This window comes from Triturus cristatus, chromosome 7 (assembly GCF_964204655.1).
Source record: "Triturus cristatus chromosome 7, aTriCri1.1, whole genome shotgun sequence".
Classification (NCBI taxonomy): Eukaryota; Metazoa; Chordata; class Amphibia; order Caudata; family Salamandridae; genus Triturus; species Triturus cristatus.
The window spans coordinates 493,341,849-493,357,077 of NC_140590.1; the positions used below are offsets into that span (position 1 = coordinate 493,341,849).

The 15,229-nt window shown below is 44.4% G+C and overlaps 1 protein-coding gene across 2 annotated transcripts in view; it reads left to right on the forward strand.

Moving 5' to 3' along the window:
* CYBC1 (cytochrome b-245 chaperone 1) overlaps positions 1-15,229 on the forward strand; it is a 102,550-nt gene that overhangs the window by 69,145 nt on the left and 18,176 nt on the right. For both annotated transcript variants that reach the window (XM_085616855.1, XM_085616856.1), the window contains exon 4: positions 5,530-5,603. In XM_085616855.1, coding sequence (XP_085472981.1) covers positions 5,530-5,603 — 74 coding nt within the window. The remainder of the gene's footprint in view (positions 1-5,529; positions 5,604-15,229) is intronic.

Consider the following 15,229-nt stretch of genomic DNA (forward strand, 5'->3'; position numbering starts at 1 on the left):
TAATGCTAGAGTAGTGGTCCCTAATCTCTCACTTCCTAAAAGGCTTCACGTCCTTCCCCAGTTTGCCAACTTCGTCATAAATGCAGATGTCCCTCTGGATGACCAGACGGTGCATCTTCCACACTTGCAGATTCTATAGACATGGTCTGCAATGCTTAAAACTATACACATGAATGGCTTCAAGTTGAAACCAATCTTGCTTACCTGGCAAGTTTTCTTGCTGAAATATCCCACTTTTTGAATATAGTGCATGCTGACGGTACGTCCAGCATGCATTATATCGACCCACACAAGTGTATCGATCACGTATGCTCTCCCAATAAGCTCCACAGCTGTGACCTAGCTGAAAACCCACAAGATATTTCTGAAACCCAAACATGTGTCTAAACTAAGCAATACTTCAGCATTTGCTCTGAGCGGCTCCAAAGTCAGTCGCTAGAAGTGAGAACTGGATCCATCCGGAGTATACATTTTCTATTTTGACTTTGTTGGGATAAACCCACCACAAGTTCTCTTCCGAGAAGGCCGGTTCTATGACTATCCATACCCGCTCCGAAGGTCATAGGGCAAACCCTTTTTTGGAGCAGATAATCGGGACTTATACCTTTTTTCTCAATTTCTCATTCATCCTAAACTTCCCACCAAAAGGAAAACGGACCACTTCGCCACATCCTCAATGCTCCCAGGTGACCAGCACCACAAGTGAACGGAGCTATTCCTATTCTCAGACTCCCATCCCATGCATCGCCCGGCCACGCCAATGAACCCTGAACCATGGTCGGGCCCTACACCCAGGCCAGCCGCCAGCCTCCCGCCTCGGGTGTGCAGTGGAACTGAATTCTACGAGTTCAACGTAATACGCGTTCCTCGGGACCGCAGGCAGAGCCTATCCACGGCACGGGCAGAAATTACTAACAAAACATCCAAATACATTCTCAAACAATTCCACTTAGGGATTAAACAGTGTATTTTACACCCATTGGCAGCTTCACAGAAGCAAATTCTATATTTATTTTCTTCCATCGCTCACTCAGTCACACACAGTGCAGAGGTCTGCTGACGTTCCCCTTCCAGCATCTGCTGAATGCAGGCGTTTATCTCTCTCTCTCTCTCTCTCTCTCTCTCTCTCTCTCTCATAAGAGTAATCAAACACTAATTTTGTAGTTCTTTTACCTTTCTGTCCTCTATGAGCTCTTCTTCCTTAATAGCATCTCAAACGGCTTCTTTCTCATCTTTTAAAATCACCTTTTGAACCTGTTCGGAAAGTGTACGTGGAATCTCTCGAGAGCAAGGTCACATTATCGGGGGGTTTTCGCTGCAGCTCGCCGAGTCCGTAAATACAGGCTTTTACAACCCAGCAGCCTTTTTTTTTTTTTTACGTTTTTCTCTGACGATGAGGTGTTTTCCAGAATGAGTTCTAACGTATCCCAAGGTCACATCACAAGTTGACCTTTATAAACCTGACATACTTAGTACCTTTTTTTGTTTTTCCCAACTTCAACATCACCAGCCGAAGATTCTCTCCAAACCTTAAACATCAAACAATGTCTTCAATCCACCTCATTCAATTCGGTTGATATGGGACTAAACATGGATGGCGAAACAGATGAACTATTGATTTCCTAAGGGTAATCTACGCCATGTATTTCAGTGACGCGCATCCATTGCAAGATGGATTTCCGCAACAATTCAGCTTTGTCAGTCCAACGCTGGCAAACATCAACATTGAAAACTATAGCACATTCTACTGCGGCGATATACGTCTATACCAACCTTGTTGGCAGATATTCCTTTGCATAGGCCCGGCTGTACTGCAGGGTGGAAAAGTACCCACGCATTCGCGCAGTGCTACGGCCTGGACTCGTCACACTACAGGGATGCAGTAGTAGGACTGGTGGGTTAGGGTATCTGTTCTGATATGATGAGCCTTTATTTCTGAGAGGGGTATATATAGATCTAACTATTCATGGTTCACATTCTTACAATATAGTTATATAAAGCATAATTGTTCCATCATACTTACAATATTTATACATGCAGCCGCTCCTTGGTCACGGGTCAAGTAACGTTGTTTGACCCGTGACCAAGGAGCGCCTGCTCCAAAACGCGTCCGGCGCTTTCGCTGTATGAAATAAGACATCCACGCTGAAAGAAATTGGTCTCGGCATTGGTTTTTGCACAAAAAAACTGAGGAGTTTGTCGGAGGTTCACTACCTCGCCGGGAGCCCCCCGCCATAAGAGGCAGGAGAACTCACAAAAGTCTGTCTGTCTGTCTGTCTGTCTGACTGTATCTATCCTATTCATAGTTACAATTTCTATATCTAGGATTATATAGATATATAGGATTTAGATGATATATATATCTGTGTGTGTATAGATATATTTTAATTCTATTTGAACCATTACAACAGTATATTGGTTTTACCCACTATCCTCTAAGGATACTTAAGTTACCCTCAACACTGCTTGCTATTCGGATTCAAGCATGTGAATCTATGAAGGATCCAATACTGGTTCAGAAGGTAAGTTACTTACCTGTAATTGCAGTTATCCAGTATTGGTTCTTTCAAAGTTATATGCAACCCACCCTCCTCCCCTGAGAGGCTGCCCTTATAGCTAAGGATGTTATTACCACTTGTGCTTGAAAACCTGAGGGACTCCGTATCTGTTGGGAGTGTTCTAGAGGGTTATAGTTCAAGATTGTTCCTTTTTTATAAAAAGAAGTAAATAGGCTATTAACCTGACTTTTTCATTGCCATTATAGCCTATAATAGTGATACATACTGCTTTATTATAGTACTGTGAGTCTCCCATCTCAACAATGGGGAATGATTCAAGCATGTGAATCTATGAAAAATACCAATACTCGATAACTGCAGTTACAGGTAATTAAGTTTGTTTTCTTATGTTGCAGTGGAAAAAAGAGACATTTGGAAAATGCATGATGACCAATATACTGAGTAAATCCTGTAAATGACTTAGCATTTGGCCACAGCATGCAATTTTATTGGAAGTGTGTCCTATCTTTATAGTCTACTCTAGGCCTTTGTGCAGTGTGGAAAATGACCTTAGTGGGTGACAGAGAATAGAAGCCCTTTGTTCTCTGTTTTAGGGGTACCAAGACAAGGCACAGAAAAGGTAACCACCTGTTTTGTTTATCCTTTATATTGGCTAAAAACATATATTTCTTCTTTGTACAGGCACATTACGCCAAAAACGCACTGGCAATTGGCTTTTTGTTTAAAGGTCATGGTTCTTGTTTGTTGAGCATGGAAATGTGCAGCAGCTGCAACTGCTTGTAGGGACCGATCCAACTAGCACCTCTCTTCATTCAGGACCGGGGCTTGGCAAAGGGAGAGATTCAACAATGCAGCATCTCTCTATCCGGGCGAGGCTGTAGGTGTAGGACATACCCAAATGAGAACATCTATTTCAAGAGGAATCAGATAGATTGTTGTAGTGACCGAGCCAACTGTACAACACCTTTTTGCCCACAATAGGGGCTTGGTGTACGCAATGGAATGAAACAGTGCTTCGTTCCCACACGCACAGAACAAACTGAAGGGGTGTGCTACTGGATCATGCCCCTATAGAACAGCGCCTTAATCCGAAGAAAGGTGGCTTATCCACAAGATTGTATCCCTAGGGCCAAACTCAATCATGCAGCATCAGTCTATGACACTTCAGCAGGACGGCCATATTTCTCAGAGTTCCTATATTAAAAGTATGACATTGTTGCTGAGATGTGCTGGTACTGTTCAGTTGAAAGTATTTCTATTACTCTGAAAAGATCAAGTACTAAATCACAGATGGATTTTGCAGATGCTGCCCATTGCAAAAGGATGCATTACTTTATAATCTTCCTCAATAAATAAATCTGTCACAATAAGGAGTGTCTATTTTAACCCAATAAAAGCATTTAAGCGTTATGGGTTACACTGAATTTTCTACAGCTAAGCTATCTTTTCTGATAGGCCTGGGTTCTGAAAGCACAGTGGTTGTCACATGAAAGAGGCTATTGGCATGTATCGGGCTCTGAACCTGGCATACTGGCATCTTAAAAGGTCAGAAGGAGGATTTCCATCCTTCAACCCCTCACGTCTGGATTGGGCCCTAGGGGCGGTGCACGGAAGGCCTCTGTACTCGTTCCATTTATTCCAGACTCTCCCCCACATTTATGTCATATCTGTCTTTTTTTTTTTTTATATATATTTTTTTTTTTCCATTAAAATAACAGTAACCAGGAGGCACATAATTAGATCATATAGACAGCCAGATATTCCATCTTACATTCAACTTGTTTTTTAAAACTTGTATCGATTGAGTTGTCAACTTCAGTCATCAGCGTATCGCCACATACATGCACCTAATACCTCACATGCAAATCACAGTATTCTATTACAAAGATCTTCTTCATATCGTTCCTTCAGAGTCTTGTGGTATAAGCGGTAAAGTGCATAGCTCCCCCCTGTATATGTTCCACCCTTTCCACAGCCGTATCCATTTTTTCAGGCAATGTCATGTCAGTCTTGTTTCTCTGCTTAGCCTGTCTACCAAACGTGCATTATATATTTTTATTATACTGCATAATGCTTGGGCCACTTCAGTCAGGGGCTATAATGTACTATGCTTAACCGTAGAAGCAAATGCAGGAGCATTAAGCAATGCTATTATTCCTTTTACCAATAAACCCAGTTGACTAGCTTGGTCTTGACCAGCTTCTAAACAAGCTTTCCAGTGATCCTACTTGGCAGGATGGGTCCAGTCTTGCCCCATGAGTGCCCATCACTAATGCCAGTTTACTCTCGTGCATTAAAGCCTGATAGTCATGCAAAATCATTCTCCGCACACGGACGCTTATCACTACAAGCACGCCTTTTTGATGGCCTGTTTTAGATAGTTCTAGATGTAATTGTAGACCTAGATTTGTAGAGCTTTATTAAGTGGGAAAATCGTAGGTAGAATGTCTCTTTGCTACTTTTTTACCGTTAAGGCACCTCCTTTGTGGAGCAAAATCTCTTCTTAATGAGTGTGTCTCCACCCTCTCCCGGAATACCGAACATAGCTACAAACCTCTAAATCGTATGCTAATTTAAACATGTGTTCCTCTGTGTAGTAATGCATGTTGCACAGGTGGCTCCGGAATTGTACAGAGACAGTTCTAGGTTTCTTTACTACCATCCTCAGCTGCCTGACGCATGAATGGGGACATACAGGATAGCACATTCTGCATTGTTTAGCTGCCTAGTTTTTATCGTCCAATTATCTTTGTGCTCTGTCTTCTCTAGAGTGGAAAGACATGCATCCTAGTCCATTGAACAGTGCTGCAGCTTAACCTCCTTAGTGTCCGTAGATATATGTCCTTATACATTAACACTTACTCGTTTCTGATCCCAATGAAATCGGTTGAGAATCAGCTGCCCACCAGTTGCTGTCTTTATCTGCACAGTGTTGACACCCACCCATTGAGGTTATGTTTGTAACATGGTGCCAGAGGTTCAACATGCCCATTTCATCTTCATTTTACAGACAGCTGGGCCTGGAAGCTCTTCTATCTATCGGGGTGTCTCTTCGTTGCCATCCAGAACCTGGAGGAATGGGAGGTAGGTGTGCCACAGGGGCGCAATCAAATTCAGTTGTCTCAGACTCTGAGGATATATTTTCTATAAATGAATACATCCAAATCTTCAACCATTTTACCAAGAAACCATTATTTTGTATTATTTTGATTATCTTTGTTTCCATTGCTTCTTTTGTTTTTCTGATAAACGTGCTGGTCTACTCCCCCATCCCTAGCAAACCAAAAGAAATTCATGGTTCTGGTTTTGTCGGTAATTCATTTGAGACCATGGGTTTCCTGACTAGAGGCTGAGATTTTCACATGAAGCTGTGCTGACAGGTTGACACCAAGAGCAGTGTGTAGCAAATCTCGTCATTTTGACCTGGTATCTGAATTGGCTCTTATCAATCAATCGTGTTTGTTAAAGCGCGGCCACTCACCCGTAAGGGTCTCAAGGCGCTGGGGAGGGGAGGTGCAAGTTCTTGTCCATTAAGGAGGGGGTCTGTCGAAGAGCCAAGGTTTCTCTTGAAGATGGATGGGGAGTGATGTTGTCTGTCTGAGGTGAAGTGGTAGGGCGTTTCAGGCTCTGGCCGTGAGGAAGGAGTGGCCTCCCAATCTGGTCTTTCTGGTGCGGGGGACCACTGCGTAGAAGAGCTGGGCTGATCGTAGGGTTCTTTGGGGTGCGTGGCTCTTAGACTGCTGGATGCTTCGGGAAAGGGGACCCGTGCTTGCCACTGCCATTTGCTGGTGCTTGTAAATACTTTTGGACTGTATGTTTATTGCAGATAAAGATATTAGAGTTGTGGTACAAAATTACAAAGCAGGTACATTGAGCCAGTATCCACATCGCTGGGGGCATTTAAAGGGGCGCGGTTACAGACAATAAATGAAGTGCTGGTTTGATGTAATTAAACAATGATATGCATCCGTTGCCTATGCATAAGTGGTTGGTTAGTCGCAGTTGTTAGAGGGAGTTGAGTTTTCAGAGCAGTCACGTTTGTGCTTGGAGCCTAATAACTAAAGGTGCCGAGTCTGGATATGAGGCAGGTGGTGGTTAGTGGTTAGTGGCTTGTGGTTGGTTAGGCAACATGTTTTGGAGGTTTGTTAAGCGAGAGAAAGTGTTCTGTGCAGCCCTGCGTACGGTCTGGGGCATTCATTTTAGTATTCTGAATAGAGCTCTGCTGTTTGCTGGGATCAATCTGGATTAAAGCTGGAAGCGAGAGATGGAGGGTATGTCTAGGGAGATTAAAGATAATTGGAGTACACCTGAAATATGTTTTATGACTGATAGCGTATCGATGGAGATGGAGGTTTCTATGTTTCTTCTTGAGTTGCAGAAAGCTCAAAGATTCATAGGAGATTGAGAGGGGTAAGGATGCCGAGTAAAGTATGTGGTCCTGTGGTAGCAGGGAACTAACGTGAGTGGAGGGAGGGCAGTCCAGTGATTTTGTAGCTGCTAGGTATTTTAAGGCCAAAACATCAAGTGAGGAAATGCTAGTTCCTCTAAGCTATTAGTATATGAGGTAGTGTTTGCTTTCCGGTATTGAACCGAGGGGACACTGAAACGTACTAAGAGTTTGGCAGGGAGGGAGAAGAACACCTAGAATTAGCTAGGGAATGGCCAGAGAGGTATAGGATGAACTTAGTGCTGTGTCAGTGATGTCCAATATTGCTAGTATTGTGAGTATTGATGCGTAGTTAGCTCGGTCAGATGCTTCCAAAAGAACGACGGGGCAAAGTTCACAGCAAGCAAAGATGATAAAGGTGGTCTGGGTGGAGTTGAGGGCTCAGAAAGGAGATTGGGGGGGGGGGTGTGCACTAAAACTAGCATGCGAGGCAAGGTAGAAGTTTGAAGACATTTAGGAGTTTGGAAAATCCAGCTTTTAATCAAAGTGCTAGCATAGAGCAGTTTTCCTTGGATCTTCGATAGGATGAAATGGGAGAGTCAGTTGGTTCTTAGTAGAATATCTTGCATTTTGAGGGCTGTACAATGTCTTTGTGTGGGTGTGCACAAATGCACACATTGGGTACAGTGGTGTGTAAAATGGCCTGTTTTGCTTACCTCTGAGCTGTCCACTGGATAATAAGATCGATGCAGGCTAAGAACAATGAGTCGATACTAATCCACTGAGATGTTTACAGTGGAGAGAATGACTTGCTCCTGGCTACTGCACATAATGGAGGATTCAGCAGTAGTCAATAGATAATTGTCTTCCATGGGTACTATTGTCCATGTGAATGCTTAACTTCGGAGAGGGCACTCGAGTGATCTCTCTTTTTCATGCTCCTTAAACATTTGACCAGCAGATTGGAACACGTACGGCACATTGCTTTGTGTTTCAGAGCCAGTTTATACGTCCTGTTATGGTACCCATAATCACAACCAGATAGGATTATGGGGCACTGCAGTTTTCTGATATGTGTTTAATGCTTGCCGTTTCATTTCTTTTTGTGTGTTTGCTTAACATGTCCTAGTATGTAGCTAGTTGAGACCTGCAATGGCGGACTAGATTAGAGTGCGATGTCATAGGGGAGTTGTGACCTTATATATCTGAGGTAGACCTGTTTCAGCCGTTCGAATCGCCCATGTGGGTCGGTCGGCTTTATTCAGGACCTCCTTTTTAGGTCTCGCTAGCGTAAGGCTGCGCGCATGCGCAGTCTCGCTGGCGAGATTTAGTGTTAACAGGGTATTTTCAGTAAGGGGCCTTAAGCCCCGCCCCTCTTTCCCATTGGCCGGCGTCAACGTCTATGGTAAACGGCGGCCAGCCATTGGGAAAGAGGTGCCGGTGACGTTTTCGCTTGGCTTTTCGAGCCGTCCCATTTGGACGGCCTCGCCTGCTTTGCGTTGGTTGCAAAAGGTTTCTTATCTTTATGGGGCCAAACACATGGCCCCATAAAGACAAGAAACCTTTTGGCAGGCGAGGCCACGGCAGAAAAAGCCAAACGAAAACGTCATGGCGAGCGCTTGTGTCTTATATGCGCTCGAGCCATGCTGTGCATTCTACATTCCAGGTTGTGAATCGTAAAGTTTACCACACGTGCTGCTGCTACAGAGTGAGGTGAGGGGGGGCGGGGAGCAGTAAGCCTTGGGAGGGATGAGGTGCCGTTGCCCAGGGGAGAGGGTGGGAGGGATATGTGGGGCAGCTGGCGGGGTTAATATTACCAACTGAAATGGTAAAAGAACGTTATGGGGCATTAATAAAGTGCTAAGTAAAAATAGTTGCAGGATGTTTCTGAGTATTGGTGTATTCGCCTAGCTCACCTTTCACCGGTTGTGGCTCGTCTGGCGAGGTCCCCGCCCGAGGGTGGATTTCCTCCTCATGGCACATTTGTGGGGATGGGTGTGTTGGTGATGGAGCCACCAGGTGGCTGGGGTCTGTGGAGGTCGGCGTGGGCTGCTTGGTTGCCGATCTAGGGTTGATGCGGTGTTGGAATGCCCGCGGTGACTGGCGTTGTGGTCGCCTAGACTTTCGTGATGGGTGCAAGAAATTAAAGGACGGAGTAAAATTCGGGAGGGGGGGGTAACCGTGGGAGCGGGTGGAGTTTGAGGGGGAAGGGAGGGCGACACAGGAGTTTATTTTATGCGTTTTTATTTAACGCGGACTTTACCCGAAGGGGTCAGGGTGCCATCGGACGGAGTGGCAAAGGTGTTGTTCTGGGGTGTGGGCGGAGTGGGATGGTTGGGTGAAGGAAGCGGGGGCGATCGGCTGAGGGTAGGAGGGGGGGCGTTGTGGGTTTTGGGGGTCGGAGTGCTGCGTGGGAGGGTGCGGGATGGGGCGTGAAGGGGAGGTGGGCGTTCCCCGGCTGGTCGGGTATGCGCAAAGGCTGGGAGGAGGCTTGGCGGCGGTTTGAGCACCATTCAGAGAGGATGGATGTGTTTGCCGGGCTGGGCTCGGCCTGCTGGCATGTGGCTAGCTGTGGAGGATAAGAGGCAGTACGGAGGATTTGATGTGGGACGGCCGGAGTGTCGGCGCTGGTTTGGATGGGTGGGTGATGTGTGAAAGTCGCATGGCGCCTGGGGGGGTTGGTTGCAGGAGTAGCGGTTGGGAGGGGGTACTGTTTCTCAGAGGGTTGCAGGCTCACTGTGGAGGTTGCGAAAGGAGGATCTGAATGTTAAGCAGGCAATAATAGGCGGGATCGGGACCCCAGGGGGGCGACGGGCCTTGTGGGCGGGACTGTCGACTTTGGGCCGGTGGGATGGGGTGCGGTTTTCGGTGTGGACGGGCAGCCGGTGGTCCTGGGCAGGTTGTTAGATGTCAGGGGAGGCGGACTTTGTCCGGGTGTGGTGCAGCGGGTGGTCCTGGGACAGACTGACGCACACTGATTGGGGTTGGAGGGGGACGAAGGCGCGCCGGGGGGAGGGGTAGGGGACACTGGGGAGAGGCAGCGTCGAACCAAGCAACAACCGAGTAAACTCTACCCTTGCAATTTAGTGATGTACAGTGTATCATACATAAGGTAAACAGAGAATGACACCCAAGTCAGATTGAAGTATTATGGCATACAAACACTTGAGAACACCCAACTAAATAATACAACTCTTTTATTTATTTCATTTGTTAGTGTCACTTTTTATAGTACATAAATAGAATTTGTTGATTTTTTTATACAAAAATGGTCACAATGAACAAAACACAAGGTGCATTGTAACAAAATATAAATGAATAAAGGTGTTGAACACACAGTTAATATCAAAATTTTATACAAAAAGGAATATACCACAGGGAGGAATACAAACAACAGGTTCCCAGACAGGGGAGAAAGGTAAAGGAATATTTTTTGATCAGAACTGCATACACTCAAATTCAAACAGCTCACATTCATACAAAATTACAAAATTCATCCAACAACAGACCAAAAGACTCTTGTGGGCCCAACTCAAGGCAGTAACATCAGTGATCCCACGATATTCCGATGGTTTTTCTGGATAAATGTCGAAACACTTATCTAGGGTACATAATCAATGGGGATGGAGAGGGCCCAGCTAAACAACGCCGACGCGCGTTTCGGTGAGACAACTCCAGTTCTGGAGTACCACCTTCTTCAGGGCGTAAGAAAAACAAAACCCCCACAGAGTGGGACCTGTTGGAAAATAAGAATAAACATAGACATAGACATATAATGAAACTGAACAATAAGATGAATCAGGGATATATACAAAGACACAAAAATGTATGCCATATAGCGACCAAAGAGTAATAAACTCCAACATGGGTGTCAGACCCTTGAGGATAAATGCATAAACTAATTTATTTAATACTATTTAAATTAGAAAATGATAAACAGGCACCAGAGCGGTAGTTGAAAGAGTGGAGAACAGTTAAAGAAATGGATGGAAGAAAAAAAGAAAGAAAAGATAAAGGAAGAAAAAAACACTAAAAAAAGACGAATCCAGAGGCATCTATCTAAGTTTTATATGAACAAACTATATAGACTGATGAATAGACATAAATTGGCGCAGGGATATAAATACACATAGGAGCTTACCTGCGTAGGAGTAGGAAAAGGAGCTAAATGTTCTAGGAGTGGCTCAATCAGGCAGATATGGGCATAAAGTGGATTAAACGCTGTCCCCACTTGTCCTATTACTTTGTCCTATTTTCGGTTTGGTAAACAGTGAACAAGTCCAAAAGGAGGTCCTACTGGGATCTAAGATAAGGAAAAAGAACCCAGAAAAACGAGGATGTGAATATGAGTGCAGACCCGCTGTAGGTCCTTAATTGGCTGTCGATGAAATAGAGTTAATTCTACAAAGAATGAAAAGGGAACAAAGCAATTCACTGGAGAGTGATTTGTGCGATTCGTAATTGGACACAGGACTGATACATACAAGGAGTTTCTAACTTAAAACCAAAAAAGGTAAACCTGATGGACAAAAGAGCAGCTCACCTGAACCCAGATGGCTGTTACGCGAGCCCGCTTAAAGGTGCAAACAATAACAAGGTTCAAACGGCATTTTCAAGGTAGCAGGGTCATAAAGGTCCACGGGCCCGTTTCGAAAGGCAAACAGTCGCGGGATGCAAGTGGCGTTTTCAAAATACCAAGACCATAAATATCTTTTAGCTGAAAAATTCAAACAGAGGAAAAACAGAAAACAGAAATAAGTCCAAGCCAAAAAGGATCCCAGACTAATGCACAAAAGGAGCAGTCGAGCTATAAGAGTAGAACTAACCCAGAGGGCCACACTCGAAGAAAAACCCCTGTCAGTATATTCACACAGAAAATACCTTGATAGTAAAGTTCAGAGTCGGAGCTCGATCAGCTGTAAACCAAATGATGCGACCCCCCAAAAGGATGGTTGCGAGGGAGAGTCCATCGCCGAAGTCGCATTTGAATTCTCCAGGTGAGCCCCTCCCACACCGTTAGCGAATCAAGGAAGAAGGCGTTACAGGTAGCACGAATCACGCAAGAAAGGTAACGAGGGAGACTCTATCACAGAAGCCGAATACGAGTTCTCCCGATAAGCCCCTCCCACATCGTTAGCTAATCAAGGTGGAGGGCGTAACAGATAGGACCCGTGAGCAAAGAGAAAATATACCAAAGCAAATAAGGAGACTGATAACGAAGAAGAAAAAGGAGAAATCAATAAGTATAGACAGGCCTACATGGTTTAACTCGATCGTCGTGTATCAAAGGATCCAAAGAACAAAATTAAAAAAATATAAAAAAATATATAACTAATCTGCAAATAAAACGGAAAAATCTAAGGGAAAAACAATAACAAGGGACCAGAATCGCGGACCAAAAAATAGAGGGGTTAGAAACATAAATAAAGAAGTACTGGATAAAAAAGACGACGTCAAAGTAAAACAAATAATCGAGGTCAAGGAAATCAAAGGAGAAGGTATGAAAAGGGAACATAATAAGAGAAAAAGCAGATAAATAATAAATATAAAATTATAAACTAAGAAAGTCATATATAAAATATGAAATCAGAAATCACGAAAATTCTTATAGAATAGCATTTTCCCATGGAAGGGATTCGTTGAGGCCTCTGTTCTTAGAATCAAGGACAAAAATCCAGAAAACTTTGCGTTTTCTACGCAGGTTGTCCGAGTTGGTGCCTTTTTGGACATGCATTTTTTCCAAAATAGTCCATCTTAGATCTTCCTCCTTATGATCCTTCTCTGCCCAATGGCCCACCAGAGGAGCCGCATGCTTGAGCCGTCTGATATTAGATTTGTGCTCACCAATGCGAATTCTAACCTCTCTCTCGAGGTTTCGCCGACATAGGTGAGCGGGCAGGGACATTGGATCGCATAGATACAATTAGATGTCCTGCAGTTGGTCATCTCTTTAAGGACCGCAGTGAAGCCATTCACGCAGAATGAAATACCAATTATGGCATTGGCACAGGCATGGCATGTGCCACATTTATGGTTGCCCCTCACCGGTGATGTTCCTTCAATCGACTTTTGCAGCCATGTTTTCTGGTCAGAGATCTTCGCTTTAACCAGTAAATTTCTGAGGTTCTTGTTTCTGCGGAAGGCAAAAACTGGTTTGGGCAGGGCCAATGATTGTTCGCCCAGATTCAAAAGGTGCCACTCAGAGTTTACAATCGGTCTGATCTTATTATTGAAGGGAGAATGTCTGGTGACACAGACAAGTTTATCCTCCGATTTCTGACATTTGCTCTGAAACATGGAGTCTCGATTGTAGAAACGTGCTCTTTTCATCGCGTTTCTGACCAGCCTGGTAGGATACCCTCTGTCAATGAATTTCTGTTTCATGATCTCTGCATTGTGGAGGTAATCCTTGATGGAGGTACAGTTTCTGCGTAAACGAAAGCTTGAATTCATGCCTTTTTCCGTAAAATCAGACTAAAAAAGTTCTACCTGGATAAATTTTCAAACAATCACGATGAAAATCGATCGGGATTAAAACCCCCTTCGAGCTTCACCCCAGGTTTGGATATGTTAGGCACGGAAGTTCACCTCTTTGAGAAAGCTGTCATCAGAAAAATTGAGAAATCCATTAAGTTTGTTCCTGCCCCTCCCTTTAACACCTCCAGGGAGGAAAACTCTGCTCTTATGTCCCTTAAAAATGACAACAGTCTTACCATCAAACCTTGTGACAAGGGCGGTGGTATTGTCCTTTTTGACACGGAAAGATACAAGGAAAAGATGCTCGAGTTACTGGGCTCCTCTAGGCATTACCGTAAAACTATGCTTAATCCTGAACCTAGGATCAAAAGACGTATCCTGCAGGAGGTAGAACGAGGAGTAGAGAGGGGCGACATCTGTACGTCTGAAGCCCTCTTTTTAACACCTACCCATACCCGTATTCCTATCATCTACGGTCTACCCAAGACTCATAAAGATCAATTTGACCCACCCCTAAGACCGATCGTCTCTACGATCGGTTCTGCCACGGAGCCTTTATCTAAATATCTTGATAAGTTCCTTCAGCCCCTTGTGGGCAACCTGTCATCTTACGTGAAAGACACAGGACATTTCATTTCAAAAATTGAGGGTCTTGATTACAACCACGAACGGGAGATTCTAGTAACTCTTGATGTTGAATCCTTGTACTCTAATATTCCCCAGACGGAGGCATGTAGAGCAGTTAGCAACATCATCCACTCTGATTTATCTCTATCCAATAAGACTTTTATGATCAAAAGCTTAGAAATTGTCTTGGAAGAGAACTTCTTTGAATTTGACGGGCAGATATATCAGCAAGTGCAAGGTGTTAGCATGGGGGCAGCCTGCGCACCGAGCATTGCTTGCCTATACATGGGCGACTATGAGAAATCTAACATCTTCAATGAGGTTGCACCATTTTTTGAGAATGTACGACATTGGTCGCGATACATTGACGATGTTTTTTTCATTTGGACGGGAGACCAGGACTCCTTAAGGGAGTACATTGAATGGCTAAATGCGGCCGACTGTAACATCAGGTTCACTGCCCATTTTAGCACTTCAAAGCTTGAATTCCTTGATGTCTGGGTGGGTCACCATGAATTCAAGCTTTCGGTGTCCCTCTACACTAAACCGACTGCCAGAAATACCCTTCTTCACTTCGAAAGTTTCCATCCCAGAAGTCACGCAGAAACTGTACCTCCATCAAGGATTACCTCCACAATGCAGAGATCATGAAACAGAAATTCATTGACAGAGGGTATCCTACCAGGCTGGTCAGAAACTCGATGAAAAGAGCACGTTTCTACAATCGAGACTCCATGTTTCAGAGCAAATGTCAGAAATCGGAGGATAAACTTGTCTGTGTCACCAGACATTCTCCCTTCAATAATAAGATCAGACAGATTGTAAACTCTGAGTGGCACCTTTTGAATCTGGGCGAACAATCATTGGCCCTGCCCAAACCAGTTTTTGCCTTCCGCAGAAACAAGAACCTCAGAAATTTACTGGTTAAAGCGAAGATCTCTGACCAGAAAACATGGCTGCAAAAGTCGATTGAAGGAACATCACCGGTGAGGGGCAACCATAAATGTGGCACATGCCATGCCTGTGCCAATGCCATAATTGGTATTTCATTCTGCGTGAATGGCTTCACTGCGGTCCTTAAAGAGATGACCAACTGCAGGACATCTAATTGTATCTATGCGATCCAATGTCCCTGCCCGCTCACCTATGTCGGCGAAACCTCGAGAGAGAGGTTAGAATTCGCATTGGTGAGCACAAATCTAATATCAGACGGCTCAAG